The sequence below is a fragment of the Pezoporus wallicus genome, unplaced genomic scaffold, assembly GCF_028554395.1.
Source record: "Pezoporus wallicus isolate ANWC-B61680 ecotype Strahan unplaced genomic scaffold, APGP_CSIRO_Pwel_v1 contig_5069, whole genome shotgun sequence".
Classification (NCBI taxonomy): domain Eukaryota; kingdom Metazoa; phylum Chordata; class Aves; order Psittaciformes; family Psittacidae; genus Pezoporus; species Pezoporus wallicus.
In genome coordinates, this window is record NW_026642361.1 from 2,416,119 (window position 1) to 2,431,398 (window position 15,280).

General features: G+C 35.9%; 1 protein-coding gene across 1 annotated transcript in view; it reads right to left on the minus strand.

Annotated features, from left to right (window-relative positions):
• Positions 1-15,280, minus strand: part of METTL25 (methyltransferase like 25) — a 61,112-nt gene that overhangs the window by 34,029 nt on the left and 11,803 nt on the right. Inside the window, exons 3-5 of the mRNA XM_057429508.1 lie at positions 14,760-14,860; positions 8,266-8,895; positions 5,289-5,433 (exon numbers count right to left, since the gene is read on the minus strand). Of these exons, the coding sequence (XP_057285491.1) occupies positions 5,289-5,433; positions 8,266-8,895; positions 14,760-14,860 (876 nt within the window). The remainder of the gene's footprint in view (positions 1-5,288; positions 5,434-8,265; positions 8,896-14,759; positions 14,861-15,280) is intronic.

Genomic DNA, 15,280 nt, shown 5'->3' on the forward strand with positions numbered 1-15,280 from the left:
TTCTACATTTATTAATGAAAAATACTTTAATAACATAAATAGGTAGTGCTGTTATTTAACATCTGTAAAACTTACCTAGTTAATATTTTCATATTTTTTTCAGGATAAATTTTGATAGAGACCATCTGGGTTTTAGTGACTTGTTAGCTCTGTCACAAATTCATTAAATGTGCCCTGTGCAGCAATATCTACAGATGCCTTGGAAAGGAAATCAAGCATTTTGATCTCTTGCTTCAAAGTGTTTTCCTGTGTTGCCATGGTATCAGTGATAGCTATTCTAGGACACTGGCTGTGGAATATCTTTGAAAACATACCTAGGCAACACATAAATCATCTGCCCTCTAATGCTTCTAAAACAGTGACAGATCTTTCCATATTTCAGTGGAATGGAGTGATATGCAGCCATTATGTTTGTGTAAGGAATCCTTTAGGAAATTTAGTTTTGAAGTTTTTGTCTGCCAAATGCACCTTATTCAAAGCCTTTTGAGTTTCCACAAATCTGCTAAAATTCTATATGTGAATTTTGACAATCCTGTGCATCCTTTCTAGTTCTCCTATTTATGTTCACTAGCTTTTAAAAGTTAGAGCTTAACAAATGTAGTAAAAGTTTATACTTATGTAACTTGAGAGACCAAGGCTCTTACTCTTCCGCGAAAGGCTTGCTGACTTGTTGCAGAGTGCCTTACTGAGAAGGTATTCTCCACAGCTTCCAGGAAGGCTCTAGACCTTTGTTGCCCAGCATGTATCTTCTTCTTCCTAGGACAGTGACCTGATCCTGGAAATCCTTACAATAGCTGGAGTTTGTGATTTGCAGTACTCATGCTAACCTCAAAAAGGGTTTCTATCAGACAGCTATCATTGAAGCTACCTATACAACTACACTGATGTCTTATTTCAAATTATGAAATACTTATAAATAAGTAGCTCCTTAGCAATAGTAATGCTCATGTGTTTTTTCCTCAAAACAGAGGATACAATATTGAAAAATTTTATTGGTTTCTATACTGGCACTGATGTGTTTAGTGGTTTGGAGGACAGAAGAAAGAGAATTAGAATACTGAAACAAATCAATTCCTTTCTAAGGAAAGTCAAGTCTTTTTGAATACATCTTAAATCTGCAGTTACTGTCTGTTAAGGGATAATTATAGTCCAGGTGGTACACTGCCCCAGAAATGTACTACCTAACTGTAAGATAAAACAGCTCTCAGAAATCCTAACAATAGCTCCTGAACAGAGGCATGGAGTTTGTTTTAATTCACTAGCAAATGGACTGTTTCCAGAAAAATTGTCATAATGGTTCACTATGTAAATAGGTTTATGTAAAAAGTCTCAAATAGTAAAATCATTAGTATGCTGATGTAACTGACTATCTGATGCAGTAACAGTGAAGAAAAACCCCAAAGGAATCAATTATATCAATGGCCAAATGCATTTTATCCATAGAAGAATCTGTGTATAAACAGCCAATTCTCCTTAGAGAAAGCCAAAGAAAAACTACTTAGAATTTTCCAACAGCTGTCATAATAGTCCTCATTAACTGAAATTTAGTATTTGATGCAGCTTATAACAGCAGTGAAATTTAAAGACAGGTGTTAAAAGTCACTGGCCTCAGCTTTTTAATACTGAATTGGAATTTGACATTACACAGCACCTCTTAGTTGTTGTAGTTACTAATAAATCAAAACAAAGGCTTTCATGATCTTAAGAGTTTAAAATTATTCCCAGCATAATTTGAAATGCAGTCTCATTACAAAAATTTCTTGATGAATTTAGCTCATTTAGAGACACATAGAAGGACACTGTATAATGACTGCAATATTCCAGACTTTGACTACCGGGAACCACTTTCATCAGAAATGCTCCCAGAGTATTCACAGTGGGTCCAATGGTAAACTGAATCAGGCAGTCTTGCAATATCCTTACTATTTTCAGAATATAAAAGAAATGTAAGGCATTATTCCCTGTAGTCAACTCCTCCGAAGCAAGAAACCCCAAATGTGATAACCAAGGTGATTGAATATCCTGCCAAAAATAGCATAATAAGATTTTGTTGATATTTTGTCAATTCACCACCTCAGACTTATAAAGATTAGGTTAGGCATCAAAACAGGTAACATTTCTTCTCATGAATACCAGTTAATTCCGGTTAATACGAAGTGAAAAAGCAATTTTTCACTGGCCTCAAACAAGACTGACCTTAGTACTGTATAAAACTTAACTGCCAAACAACATACAGCCCAGCCATCTCAAGTTATGGCAACCATCAGTCCACAGCAGCTTGTGAGCTGGCACATCTGCTTCAACTAGACTTATGAGAACAACCAGCTACTTTTACATTAAAGAAGCAGCAAAGATGGAAAATGTGCTACTCGGGGGGAGTTTTGAGGTGGACTTGCTTCAACCTTGTCCTTATGGGAACAAACCTCAAGAAAATAAGAAAGCTTTTAAACAGGGCAAAAAAAAATAAAAAATAAAAAATAGAGCAATGGCATTTACAAAAAAAAAAAAAATAAAAAAACCCTTCAAAGTCTCAAAGCTGCAAAGTCAAGATAAAATAAGTATAAAATGCTTTATAAGAGAACTTCCCACTGTGTCCTTGCAGGCAAGCCCTTGCTTGCCTTGCTTGGACTGATTTCAAACAAGTAAGTGATTTCCTGCGTTGCAGCAAATTCTCCCCAGTTCTCTCAGCTTCTTAGGAAGAACTTTTATCCATTACTGCAGAGATCTAGCTCTAAGGCTGCTTTCTAATACTGAAACTACTCTCTCCATCTGGGTCTTCTACATGTCTCTTCAATCTGTTTTTGGTCTAGATTAGCTTCCCTACACTGTCAGAGCCTGGACAAGTGAAGGACTACCTACAATAGAGATTATATTGTCTCAGGGACAACAAAAGGAAACTGGAAATACAACTGCATGTGACCATATGGGATGCATTTCAGGAAGCTGAGGCAACCGACTGGTGTCACACAAAGGCCACGCTCTACCATCTTTGAAAAGTCACATCCATCAGGGGCAGTTCCTGGTGACAGGAAGAAGGTAAACATCACACCCATCTTCAGTTTAACCTCAGTTCTCAATCAGCTTATGGAATAAATTTTCCTGGAAACCATGCCCAGGCCCATAATGAACAAGAAGGAGAATAACTGTCAGGAATCCACCAAGCACTGACAAACTTTATTGACTTCTGTGATGCAGTAACTGTCTCCATGAAGTAAGGGAAAGCCTTGATTTTAGTGAGACTTTCAGCAAGGTTACCTTACGATCTTTATAGACAGATTGGAAAGATATGACTCTGGTAGACTCTAAGATGAGGAGAAAATTGACAGGACTCTGAAGCTTAACAGTAAAGCCTGCAGGTTAAGGGATGTGATTATTTCCCCTTTTTAGCACTTGTGAGCATATCTAGAGTGCTTCTTTGGGCTCTCCAACACACCATACTGATTTACTGGGTTACAGTGGTGGCAAGAGGACTACAAGCTTGCAGAGACTGTCAAGGAGATATCTAACTGCTGTCTTCAACTACCTAAAGGGAAGCGAACAGAAAAGATTAAGGCTGACTATTCTTGAAGGTGCACAATGAAAATACAATAGATAATGCATGAGAGCTGAAAATTGTGAATAGATATGAGAAAAAAAACTTAATGGTGATGGCAAACATTGTAAAGGGCTGCTGAACCACTGTCCTTGGAGGCATTCAAAACATGACTAGACAAGGCTCTGAACAACCTGATTTGACACTGTCTTGCACTGTGATCTGGGCCAGCTGACCTCCAGAAGCCACTTCCAAGTTAAATTATTCAATCCTGATTCTATCATTTAGTCTATTTCAGAAGCAGTACCAAAATCCACTTGTCTCAGACAGCTACAAGATGAATGAGTTTACTTCTTTTACAAGTGAGTTGTTGGATCTATACCATCTGGTTAGTTACAGAGTCCTCTAGCATCCTCTACAATGCTTTGTCAATTTGAAATCCATGCATAGTAAGTGTAGATACAAGCTTTAGTCTGAATTCGTTCCCATTTTCTCTTTCAAGAAGTATTAGCTTTTAAGATACTGTCAGTCCTTGTGCTTTTACCCCTCCACCATACATTTATGAAAAAAAAAAACATTTTCAGGAGAATACAACAGCATTATAGATTTTAGGATATGTACCTTCATAGTAATAGTAAAAAAAAAAAAATCAACCAATTTTTTTAGTATTACTGGAACTATTTATGTGTTCTCCCCTTAAAAAAAAAAGAATACTACATTTTTGTCTGTCTAAAGGTTCTTCATAGAGAGTGATTTTATCATTCAAGCTGAGAAAAATCAAACAGCTAGAAATTCCAACATGCAATTTGTCTTCATTTACATGCTGCTATGAAACTGCAGTATCTCTTACCACCATGCATGTACATCTGTTTGTTTGAACTTAGAAACAGGTTATCACACCTGATCTTTTGGTAGTGCCTGAGTAACAATAGTTTAGTAAAGCCTTATGCACTGGTCTAGAAAAAAATAATCCTACCACTACAAACAGAAAGTTGTGTTCTCTTTGCAATAATAAGAAACAGCCAAATGTTTCATACACACATACTTAATGACAAATACCTGAAAAAGTAACAATTTTTAAAAACTCTTATCTAAAAGGAATTGTAAATTTTTTAGTAATTGCATTTCTGTAACTGAGAAATGTCAATTGTATTTTATTTTTCTTTGTTTTTGGGATGAGAAGTGCTGTGAAGTAACTGAAGCTAATACACTGCAAAAACTCTTAAAATTGTTGCAAAGCCAGATAAAAACAACATGAAAAGATCACTGAAGCAAGCAAGATCTACCATGTGTCGTGGTCAGACTGGAGCTGCACCTTAGCTGCCTGAACAGCTAACTGTTAAACAGCAGCATTAATCCTGCTCATAGTTGTATATGTACAACTCAACATAAATGGATGTTGCATGCAGACAGCCAAGGGCAAAATCTGGTACGAAATATTTCAAACGAATGAAAACATACTGGACTAAAAAAAGCCTCCACATTTTACAAGTTAAGTAATACACTAAAACCAGCTGTATTCATAACCACATAAAAAACATTCTACATTAATGTCCCTAATTTCAGTAAGACTATTAGGAATATTGGCATAACAGAAAAGCTACAGAGCATCCGGGAGTGAATGACCCACATAATTTAATTAAAACCAGTACTAAATAAGCCACTGGAAAGGAACAAACACAAGGAGGTTATTAATTAGAAGTTATAATACTCTCAACATACAAACTGGCAGCCACAAGTTAAGCTGAAGAATTACCTTCTTGGTTTTCAAACTGTTCTGACAACAGATGGTAGCAGCAACCTACACTGCAAACTGCTTTGATTTCAGGCTTGGCAGTGAAAATTCGTAGTGTATTTGCAGCAAGATCACCACATGTATGTAGACCCACCATCATACAGTCCTAAGGAAAAAAACAAAAGAAAACAAAGCAACAATAAAGCATCTCCTTCTTCAACTGAAAGAGCACGAATAACAACAACAAATTTCAAAACCCAGTTATATTGCAAATGGTTATTGAGCTGTAAGGTTTAAATACGCAACTCCATGGGGACTCCTGCTGTTCTCTTCTAGAATTTTTCAATGCATAATAAAAGCTCTTCAGTGCTAAGAAAACATGGTGCATTGCCTCTGTGGATAGAAAGACTGCTCATTGCTTTGGTCAGGTAAGGAACTACCCATCTACGCACTCTACCTTCACCAGTCATGAGGAAGCAGAAGTTCAAGACGGTAAATAGTAGCCGGTTTACTTGCATGGAAGGGAACATCTATGAGTTGACTGGATATGGGCCATTTCTCTTGTCCTTCCAGCTTTTCTGCCATTGTTACTAATACTACTGCTATTTCCTTTTCTTACTTGGGATTTACTGCTATAAATCTGGCTGGACCTATCTATGGAATTTCTACTACTTTAAGCTCTTGAAATAAAAACCACTTCCTAAATATAGACATACTGTGAAAAGCAGGCTTTGTTTATTTCCAAAACTGTAGTTTTGCCTCAGTTTTGCAATATGCCTACTACTATTCAACAACAAATGAGCATTTTCTTTTATAACACACAGAATTTAAGCTTCAGATGCGCTGTATTCTATTGCCTGCTTTCCTTTTTTTCTCAATTTCCCTTTTCCATCTACTTTTCCATCCAAATTATCCCTCTTCTCACCCTTCTTATCAAGATATTTCCTTTTTGGCATTATTAGTTGGAATCTATTGGAATCTAATCAAAACAACATGGCATTGCTTTGAATTTCAGCCTTATTTATTAACAAGGTTATCAACAAGAAGTTAGCCCAACTGGGATACCCGTCTATAATAATTCTGAATTTATATTCACATTGTTTTTTGCTGCTCTGTGTCTGATTTATTCACCCATCTTTATTATACAGAAGGTGCATGTGTGAAACAGTAAAACCTCCCTTTTCCTTTTTTTTTTTCCAATTCTTCTTGCCACCCTTCACACCTTTTGTTCTGCTTCTCTGCGCTTGCCCTCACTTTGTACAACATTTTTAGGCGGCAAAAGTTCAGTTTCAGTCCATTTTAGTTTTTAAAGATTTTTTCCCCTAGCAGTCAGCTTCAGCTCACCATTCCACAAATCTTTTTTCAACGCTAAAGTTTGGAAGCTAAGGGAAGATGTGCACTTGCAAGGGCAGCATTTAAATCCCAGGCCAGGAAAAGTTACGAGAGATTCTTTCAGGAGAAAGCTAGTGGAAGATGGCTACTGCATGCAAGATAGAGGAAACACTACAGTGCTCAAAACTTCTGAACAATAGGTCAGCCTGACTGTGGCAGGTATACTTTGAGACCATTACTGACTTCAGTGAGGTTGCCTAGGTATAACTGCAAGTACTTTCTGGATCATTGGCTTATATATAGCAAGATTTGATATCTTAATATTAGTCCTGGGCTATATACAAACATGCATTCCTATACCCATATTTCACCCGCAGATTTATTTCAGAATTTATGGCATAAATCAGTAATTACTAATTTTATCCATTCCTCATTTGTCCTTAGCTTAGGAAAACTTGAGAAAAAAACCCCATCAACTTATGGTTCTAATAAAAAATGGAAAATATTCGTAAAACTATTTCTAAAAAAATTCATTTGTAAAAATTGTGAAAATATCTTAAAACATGAAAATTCCTGCACATTATAAAGGGTTTTAACCACATACCTTCATCACACATAATGTGGTATGGATATTACTATTTTTTAACACAATGAAGCTTTTGCTTTTTCTGACAGTATTGGTTTTTTTTAATAAAGGCAGTGATATCTTCTACATTAGGCAAATTACATACTAAGAGTATACAAAATGCAACCGTGCAAGTGTAAATGTATGTTTCACCAACAAACCCTGCTGCTCAGGGTGGCTTTTGCAGACAGACAAGAACTTGCTCCACACGTTCTCAGATAATCAATATGACTTCTTAGCTCCAATTATAGGACCATCAGCATGAACCTATAGTCTTGAAACAGAGATTAATTACACCCCTGAATATAATTGTTCAGTTACCACTGAACACAGACAGGTTTTTATCTTTCCATAAAAGACTGATTGTATCTACCCCATCAATGTGTTAGCTCAGGCACAGGAACTAAACAGCCATACAGCTTCTAGACTTGTGTCACAGTCTTTGAGCAGCTGAGCTTTGTGCTTGTTTGTGTAGCCACAATCCCTGCCAGCTAGTAGATTACTAAATAATTTACAGTGATTCTGAAAAGTAAAAAAATAAAAACATTATTTGCAAACAGAGCTCTTTTCAAACTCTTTATGTTGAGGACTATACACAATAAATTCTCCTATGCCTTCAAAGTTTAACTGAAATTACAAAAATATAAAACTTAAAAGATAAGAAATTTCAGGGAAATTTCAATGCCTCATATATCCATCTACTTTGTAAATATAACTTTTTTCATAATAGTTAGATGCTAGCTATAAGCATAATTGTAAAATACATGAATGTGCTAATATACATAGTTAACTTTGACAGCTGATTATTATCTACCCCATAAACTCTAAAGGCTGCTTTACGTATTCAAAATAATCCCAACATATATTAAAAAATCTGTATGTGCTAGACATACTTCTGCTAACTGGCTGAAAAACATTATTGGGGCAGAATATTAATTTACACCACTAATAGTATTCCATGTACACAGGAAATATTCTGTAGATATGAAAATGGCAATATAAAGACAACAGACAATCTAATTCAAATATGAGTAAAATAACCTCCAGATCTGTGATGATGTCACTGAGTTCTGTTTCTGCAGTGATGCAAGAAGTCAATGGAAAATACAAGTTTGATTCACTTGACTTGCTCACTTTCGCCTTGAGAGATGCCATTTTTCTTTGCGCCTTGTCCTCTTCACAGAGTTCCCTACAGTTACATTGAGATGAAGAAACTTCTACAGCATCAGCAGGCAGAATGTTTAGAATAGCAAGAACCTCTTCAGAAAGTTTGTTCTCATCAGATTGCGTCCAAGCCACCAAATCAGCTTCAGTTTGTTTGCTCATTTCACATGTAGCTATTCCTGTGAAACCACAGGAAGGAACTAAATCTTGGATAGCCATTTGGTCCTGACTTTGAAGACTGCTGTCATTATTTAAGGGCTCTCCATTGATTGCTTTACATTTAACTTCACTTTCCACTGGCCTGTCATTTGCCTTTTCTAACCTCTGGCTTTTGAGGTTTGCTTTCCCTCGACTCTGATATGCTGTCCAGTGTTTCTTCAATTTTCTGTTCCTCTCATGAGCACCGTTAGTGTTGACGTTTGAGGAGTCAATTCCATAAACTTTTAGGTTATATTGCATGGACAAAAATGAGCTCAGGTAGCCTTTTCCAGAACCTATATCTATCACCTAGACAACGGTAGGGAGAGGGAAGGAATAAAAAAAAAAATAAATTCGATATATTAATGAGCAACAAGACACACTTCAATCAAATGCAAAATAATCCCGTAAGAATTTAAACATAGATTTAATAGCTACCTTATTAGAATCATCCCTCCTAGTATACTTAATTATTTTGCTTTGTTGGTCCACCTTCTGACTTTAAAACACAGAACTTAACTGATTTGCTCCATAAAACAGACACTGCAATGCTTAAGCAATGCACATGTCCTGACTCTTTCGTATATTTTGTGACACAGAACTTCCTTCTGCAAAAGAAAATAACCATAAACCACCAACACCACCACCTGCCCTCATTAAAGTGGGTCAGGATATAGAGTTAGCAAAGAAAACGGACACAGTGTTTAGCTTCAGGCTCCTAACTGATACTGAGCAGCCTACTACCACTCAGTGTACAGAAATAAGTATCTTTAGATTCAGTACCTAACTTAATCACTTCAGATGTGACCTAAAGACAGGTGATATTGATACCTTCTTTTATGTCAGAATGTTTCTTTCTACTGCTAATCGTTTTCTGTGAAAATGATTCATATAGTTTTGGTTAACATGAGGATGCTTTTGTAATAAAACAAAGGGGCTCATATGTCACATGTGCTTTCTACTTCTTGTTCTGGACGAAGGAGTGAATAGAGGGGCCAGTTTAGTTTGTCTCACAGCTGATAGCACGTGCTAGTTCAGTGATTGATATGACAAGGAAGGAAAACAAACAAGACTAACCCAAGACCTTTAAGAACATAATCACAGCTTTATATCATGTGTGGTTTAATTTGTAAAAAAGTATATAACAAAATATTTTACAAGAATGGGCAGTGACTTTTCTCTAAGGAAAGAAAATGATAATGTTCACTTCTGTTCAGGCATCTCCCCAAAATTATATTGACTAGATATAATGACTTTTTTGTAAATGTTCCTGAAAGTGTTTGATTCAAGAACATCTATGTCTTGTTCTTGGTCTATCACACATTCATAAGAAAGCTTACACTAATATTTGTAAGTCCAAATAACAGCAAACACTGCACGAATTCATCTTAAACTCAACTGCACAGTTTTTTACCAGGTAAGAATACACTGTGTGGCAATACTCTTACTGAAATAATTTATTCTTTTTTCTAAGAAAGTTAAAGATTTGTATGTCCATGAAATTAGAAAGAAAGATCTAAAGCAATGTTACTAAAAACTGTGTAAAACAGTGGAGAATACACACTATTAGGTAAAAATTGTTTAGCCAGGGTACACATGGCTTTCTCATCTGCACTCATCATGCAATATTGCTGCGTATTTATCATCTAGGTATGCTACAATCCTCAAGTTTCTTGTACAAAATCATTACAGAAGTGGATTTACTGAAATAGAATTGATATAATCTAAGCATACATTTTGAAAATGTCATTTACTTGTCACGTTTATCACTAATATTCTCCTAGATTTAAAAGTGGGGGAAAGAGAAGTGTTCAAGGAATAATTTTTCCCACTTTATGTAACAGATAAAACTATTGTGCAGAATATGTACACCTCCAATTCTACCAGGTTTTGAAATATTTCTGTGAAAGGCTGCACTTGGACACAATTCAGCTAGGGAATTACCCCTAACTCCTACGTGTGACCTCTAGTGGTTGTAAAGACAAACTGCTCTTCGGGTAAGGTTTTTTCCCGTCGTTCCAAGTAAAAAGAAACGGTAATACGCTGTTGAATTAGCACTAGGAGAATGGTTTTAAAGCGAAAGGAAAGTTTGACTAAAAATAAGCAGGCGGTGATCTTGTGCTAAACAAATAGACCACATTAAATTAATCCCCACTTTACCTTCCCTTGATTACATAAGGTAATCAGCAACCCACAGCCTATCTGCCAAGCAAGAACTTTTAAAATGAAATTTCCATGATATAATGAACGCCAGAGGTCTTGTCCATGGTGAGTTGGGTACCATGCTTAAACAATGTTTCTGGCACAGAGGAATCAAGAACTCAGTTTCCAGGAGCATTCCAACATTTCCCAGCACCAAATGACAAATTTGATGGCTGCTGAATGCAGAACTACATCATACTTAACATTACACACTGCAACTCTGCTGCACATGCTGTGATTTCCAAGGAAAACTTTCACAAATACGTTAAAGAAATCAAATGTGCACTGAAGCAAAGAGGAACCATCAGAGGTTTCTTTTCATAGTTTAATCAAGAACTTCTTTATAAAAGTTCCACTTGCATGATAGGAAAGATACTTAAACGGGGCAGTAAACATTTGAAAAAACCCTTTAGCTAGTTTCCTTTAATGTTTTAACTCAAACCAATAACCTAGAGGTGATTACAGTAGCAATAAATTTTTTGCTTTCATTCTCATTTTACTATTTATTATACTACGTTATAAAATACCACATGAGAGCAATATCCTCTACCACCCATTATATACCATGGGTACGAAGGTGAAATGGAGGGCATTTTTCAAGCTGTCAGTGATCTGTAATATCTGAAAGAAACACCCTAAGGACACATGGTGTTGTAAAACATGTGTTGGGCTTTCATAGCTCTAGATTTTTTAATTAAATGCTGCATATATTTTGTTTTGTGAGAAGGATAGAAAAAAATCAATAAGGAAAAAAACTCTCCTGAAACTTTACAATTCCTGTATTTTTTTTAAGTTGAAAGGTAACCAAAACAAAAGGAGTTGCTTTTTAATAACTGAGGAGGCTTTTCTTTCGTCTTTTATTTTTTTTTTAAATGTAACTGGAAAGCTCTTTTCATATATTAGGGATTTGTAACTTTGCACAAATAAATTTTGTTACAGTGTATGACTAAGACGGAAAAAAGTTAATATAGGGCAGTCAGCATTTTAAGTTCAGTGATATATTGCAATAATATTTTTCATTAAATGTTACCTTTTTAAAAAAAAATAAACAGTAAATAATCCTTTGCATAAAGATACTTCAAGCCATTTGATAAAAGTTCATAATCACTGGATGAAATTGCAGTATATTGACAGATTCTTAACAATGACTGGTTTGAGATTTTATTAGTAACCAGCTACATTGGGACTTAGGTTAGGTCATTAAGGCAACTCTACTTTTTTATCTCTGAACATGAGTTTTCTTTTCCTTTCATTCCTGAATCTCACAGGAACTATTTAAAATCTAAATGAAAATACTATATGAAACACCACCTTCCAGCAAATTCAGACATTTAATATTGTATTATAAGGAAACAACACTCTCCTACAGTTTTTTCAGTATGTGAAAATCTTCAACACTTGAACAACTAATGCTTGCCTAAAGCAGAAGGTATGCAAGGCAAAAAAAAATGCTAGAGATGGAATAAATTACTTTTACAAATCTGCTGCTACTGTATCTCTGTTCTTTACAGAGCACACACACGTTATGGCTGTTCAGGCACCCACACTTATCACCATCACTGGCTTTTGAAAGAGCTGATGGAGAAATAGCCTTGCATTGCTGTAAGCAGTCGCAGATGCTCACAAACTGATTGCATCTCATGCAGTAATATTTGGCTTTAATTGCAGCTCTCTATTTACTTTGTAAACCCAGCTGTAAGGAGAAGACTGCCTAAAACTTTGCCTTCGTCAGTCATTCCTCACAAAACAGACGGTCAGGATTCAGAGTTTTATCTCAGTATCCACAGGCCTAACCCAAACATATCAAGTGTACTGCATCATTTCCATTGAAATTTCCATTTCCACTAAATTAAACTTAGTCTGAGCCAAATAACTTCCTAATCAAAGTTCAGCTTCAGCAACTCAGAGATGAAGTCAAGTTCTGGGGCCTGCCCTTCCGTCTACAGTAGCAGTAGCAGCAACCTGGGACATTGCAGTTAACCTCTACCATTGAAGTGAACAGAGCACAGCCATGTACTCTGGCAATATGACTGACCACACCATTGATTTCTAGCAATCTCCCTGGTGAAGCTATGAGGCAGGGCAACTAGCACTTTCCCATAACAAACACCATTCACAAAATAGGGAACAAGATGTAGAGAGGCCAGGGTAATAGGGTTTGTTAAGCACAGAGAAAAGAAGGCTTGGAAGAGACCTTAACACCATGTTCCAGTATTTAAAGAATGGCTACAAAGAAAACTCCTTTTTACAAGGAGTCACATGGAAAAGACAGCGGGTAATGGGCACAAGTTACTCCTGGGGAGATTCCAACTGGACACAAGAGGAAAATTTTTCACAAAGAGCACACTCAGCCATCAGAATCATCTCTCCAGGGAAGTGGTGGACTCCCCAACACTGGATGCTTTTAAGATCTGGCTGGAAAGGGTGCTGGATCATCTAGGTCATGCTTTGCCTAGAAAGGTTGGATCAGATGAATCTTGAGGTCCCTTACAACCTGGTACTCTATGATTCCATGATTCTGTGAATACAGACTTGACCTGCCCACCTGCAGCAGCCTCTCCTTCCTTGCCCACATCCAACGTATTAATTTTAAACTATACTCAGACATATTTACTTCAGAGGGAATATGCTCAGCATAAAATCTGGGTAAATATTTTATTAATCTTTGGATTTAAACAAATACAGTTTGTTCTCTATAAATCTTTGTGGGAATGAACATTAGCCTTGAGGAAATTAGTCTCCATTTATGCCTACAGCTCCTTGCACAGAAAGCAAGTGCAGCTCGGGTATAAAAAGAAATGAAATGCCATGTCCAGAGCCATCCACAGTTTAAAGAGAGGGTAAAGCTAAATTAACCAGTTACTAGCATTATAGAGATGATAAAAATTATTAAACCAACTCATCTTAAATAAATGATTAAAAAATTCATCTTAACAAAATTCTAAGACATGGAATCTAATGCAAAATTTAACATCAAAAGAGCTTATGGAAAAATTACATCTATGTAAACTGAGGAAATGGTACTGTTCTTTTGTCTAATAGAATGTGAAATACAGTACTCAAAAAGTCAAGTACTGTTGTGCTGCTTATATTGTCAACAGATCCATAAGTAAACATCTACAAGGTTTTAATGCAACAGTGATCTACCCACTGTGGTGTCATAATTACATGTAAAAAAAACCCTAAGAACCAAAAAAGGGATAAGTTAGCTACAATCAAATTTGAGAAAGGAAACCTGCAATTCTTCACCATCTAAGGATGAACTTGCCATCTGATGTATGAAACAGCCAATTCAAAGAGTAACTGCTGGGTGATAACAGTGTTGGGTGTCCAGACCTCACCCATGTTCTACCAAATGTAAGTCATGCATACTCTGCTACATAAATCTCTGTTTAATCTCATCTCCAATATAAAGAAGTCATAACTAAATTCGTAAGTGATAGATTTCAATCCATGTTAGGTAAAGATGAACAGCATTAAACAATAGGAAACAATTAAATTCACTGTGCCAGAACAAGGTGAGCTTTCAAAATTGCTCAGGTTTTTCTGCTTTGGTCCCTATGTGGTACTCCTGTGTGCTTTACAGGAGGAGAAAAATGAAGTTTTGCTCTCCTACTGATGCTTATGGTAAATTGCCAGCAGTATAATACTGATAAACAAGGCAGTACCCATTCATAGCAAAAAGAAGTACAATTTTTAGCTGTTCAACAGATAGAGGATGATTAAAATGTCTTAATTTTCTTTCATGTGTCACAAAATGATTATGACTCACTGAAAGGCAGCTCCTTAGAAACAATATTTGTAAACAGAACTATCCTTCACCTTGGCCCTAAAGGCTCTTCTTTAGCCACCATTATTTACAAGCAAAATAAGAACAGCAGCGAAAGAATATCAAAATGGTGATTTCAAATACAGTAAGGAGAACAATTCGGAAGGTACACAGTAACATACAGTAAGAAATGCTTTCTTACCTGCTTTATATCACAATAATTTGCTATGTTGACTACCAGCTCTGACATCACCTGCACTTCATGTGATTTCTTATTATTCATAAACTCATCAGTTTTGATACCTGTATCAGATTAATAAATACACATTAACAAAATCCATACTAAAAAAGATTTGTGAGCAATCAGAAAAAATACCAGCCTAAAAATATCATATATTATTTTCCTATTTTAAGGATAGCATTTTTTAATTAAAAACTCATAAATTGTTACAAGGCTAAACTTCTGATTTACACACTCTAAAACTCAGTACTATTAGTGTAGTTTTTAAAAGATGCAGCATATCAAGCATCTGACCAGATACCAGACAATAGCTACTTCTATAAAACTGTACTATTACTTCCTGTTCATTAAAAAAATATTTATTTCTGTGTTGTTCATCACATTTACCTTTACGTAAATGAAATATAAGAGCAGGGACAATTGATAATCACACGGTGCGGCTTGCTAATTCTGCAGATTTGCTCACAATATCAAGTGGGAGA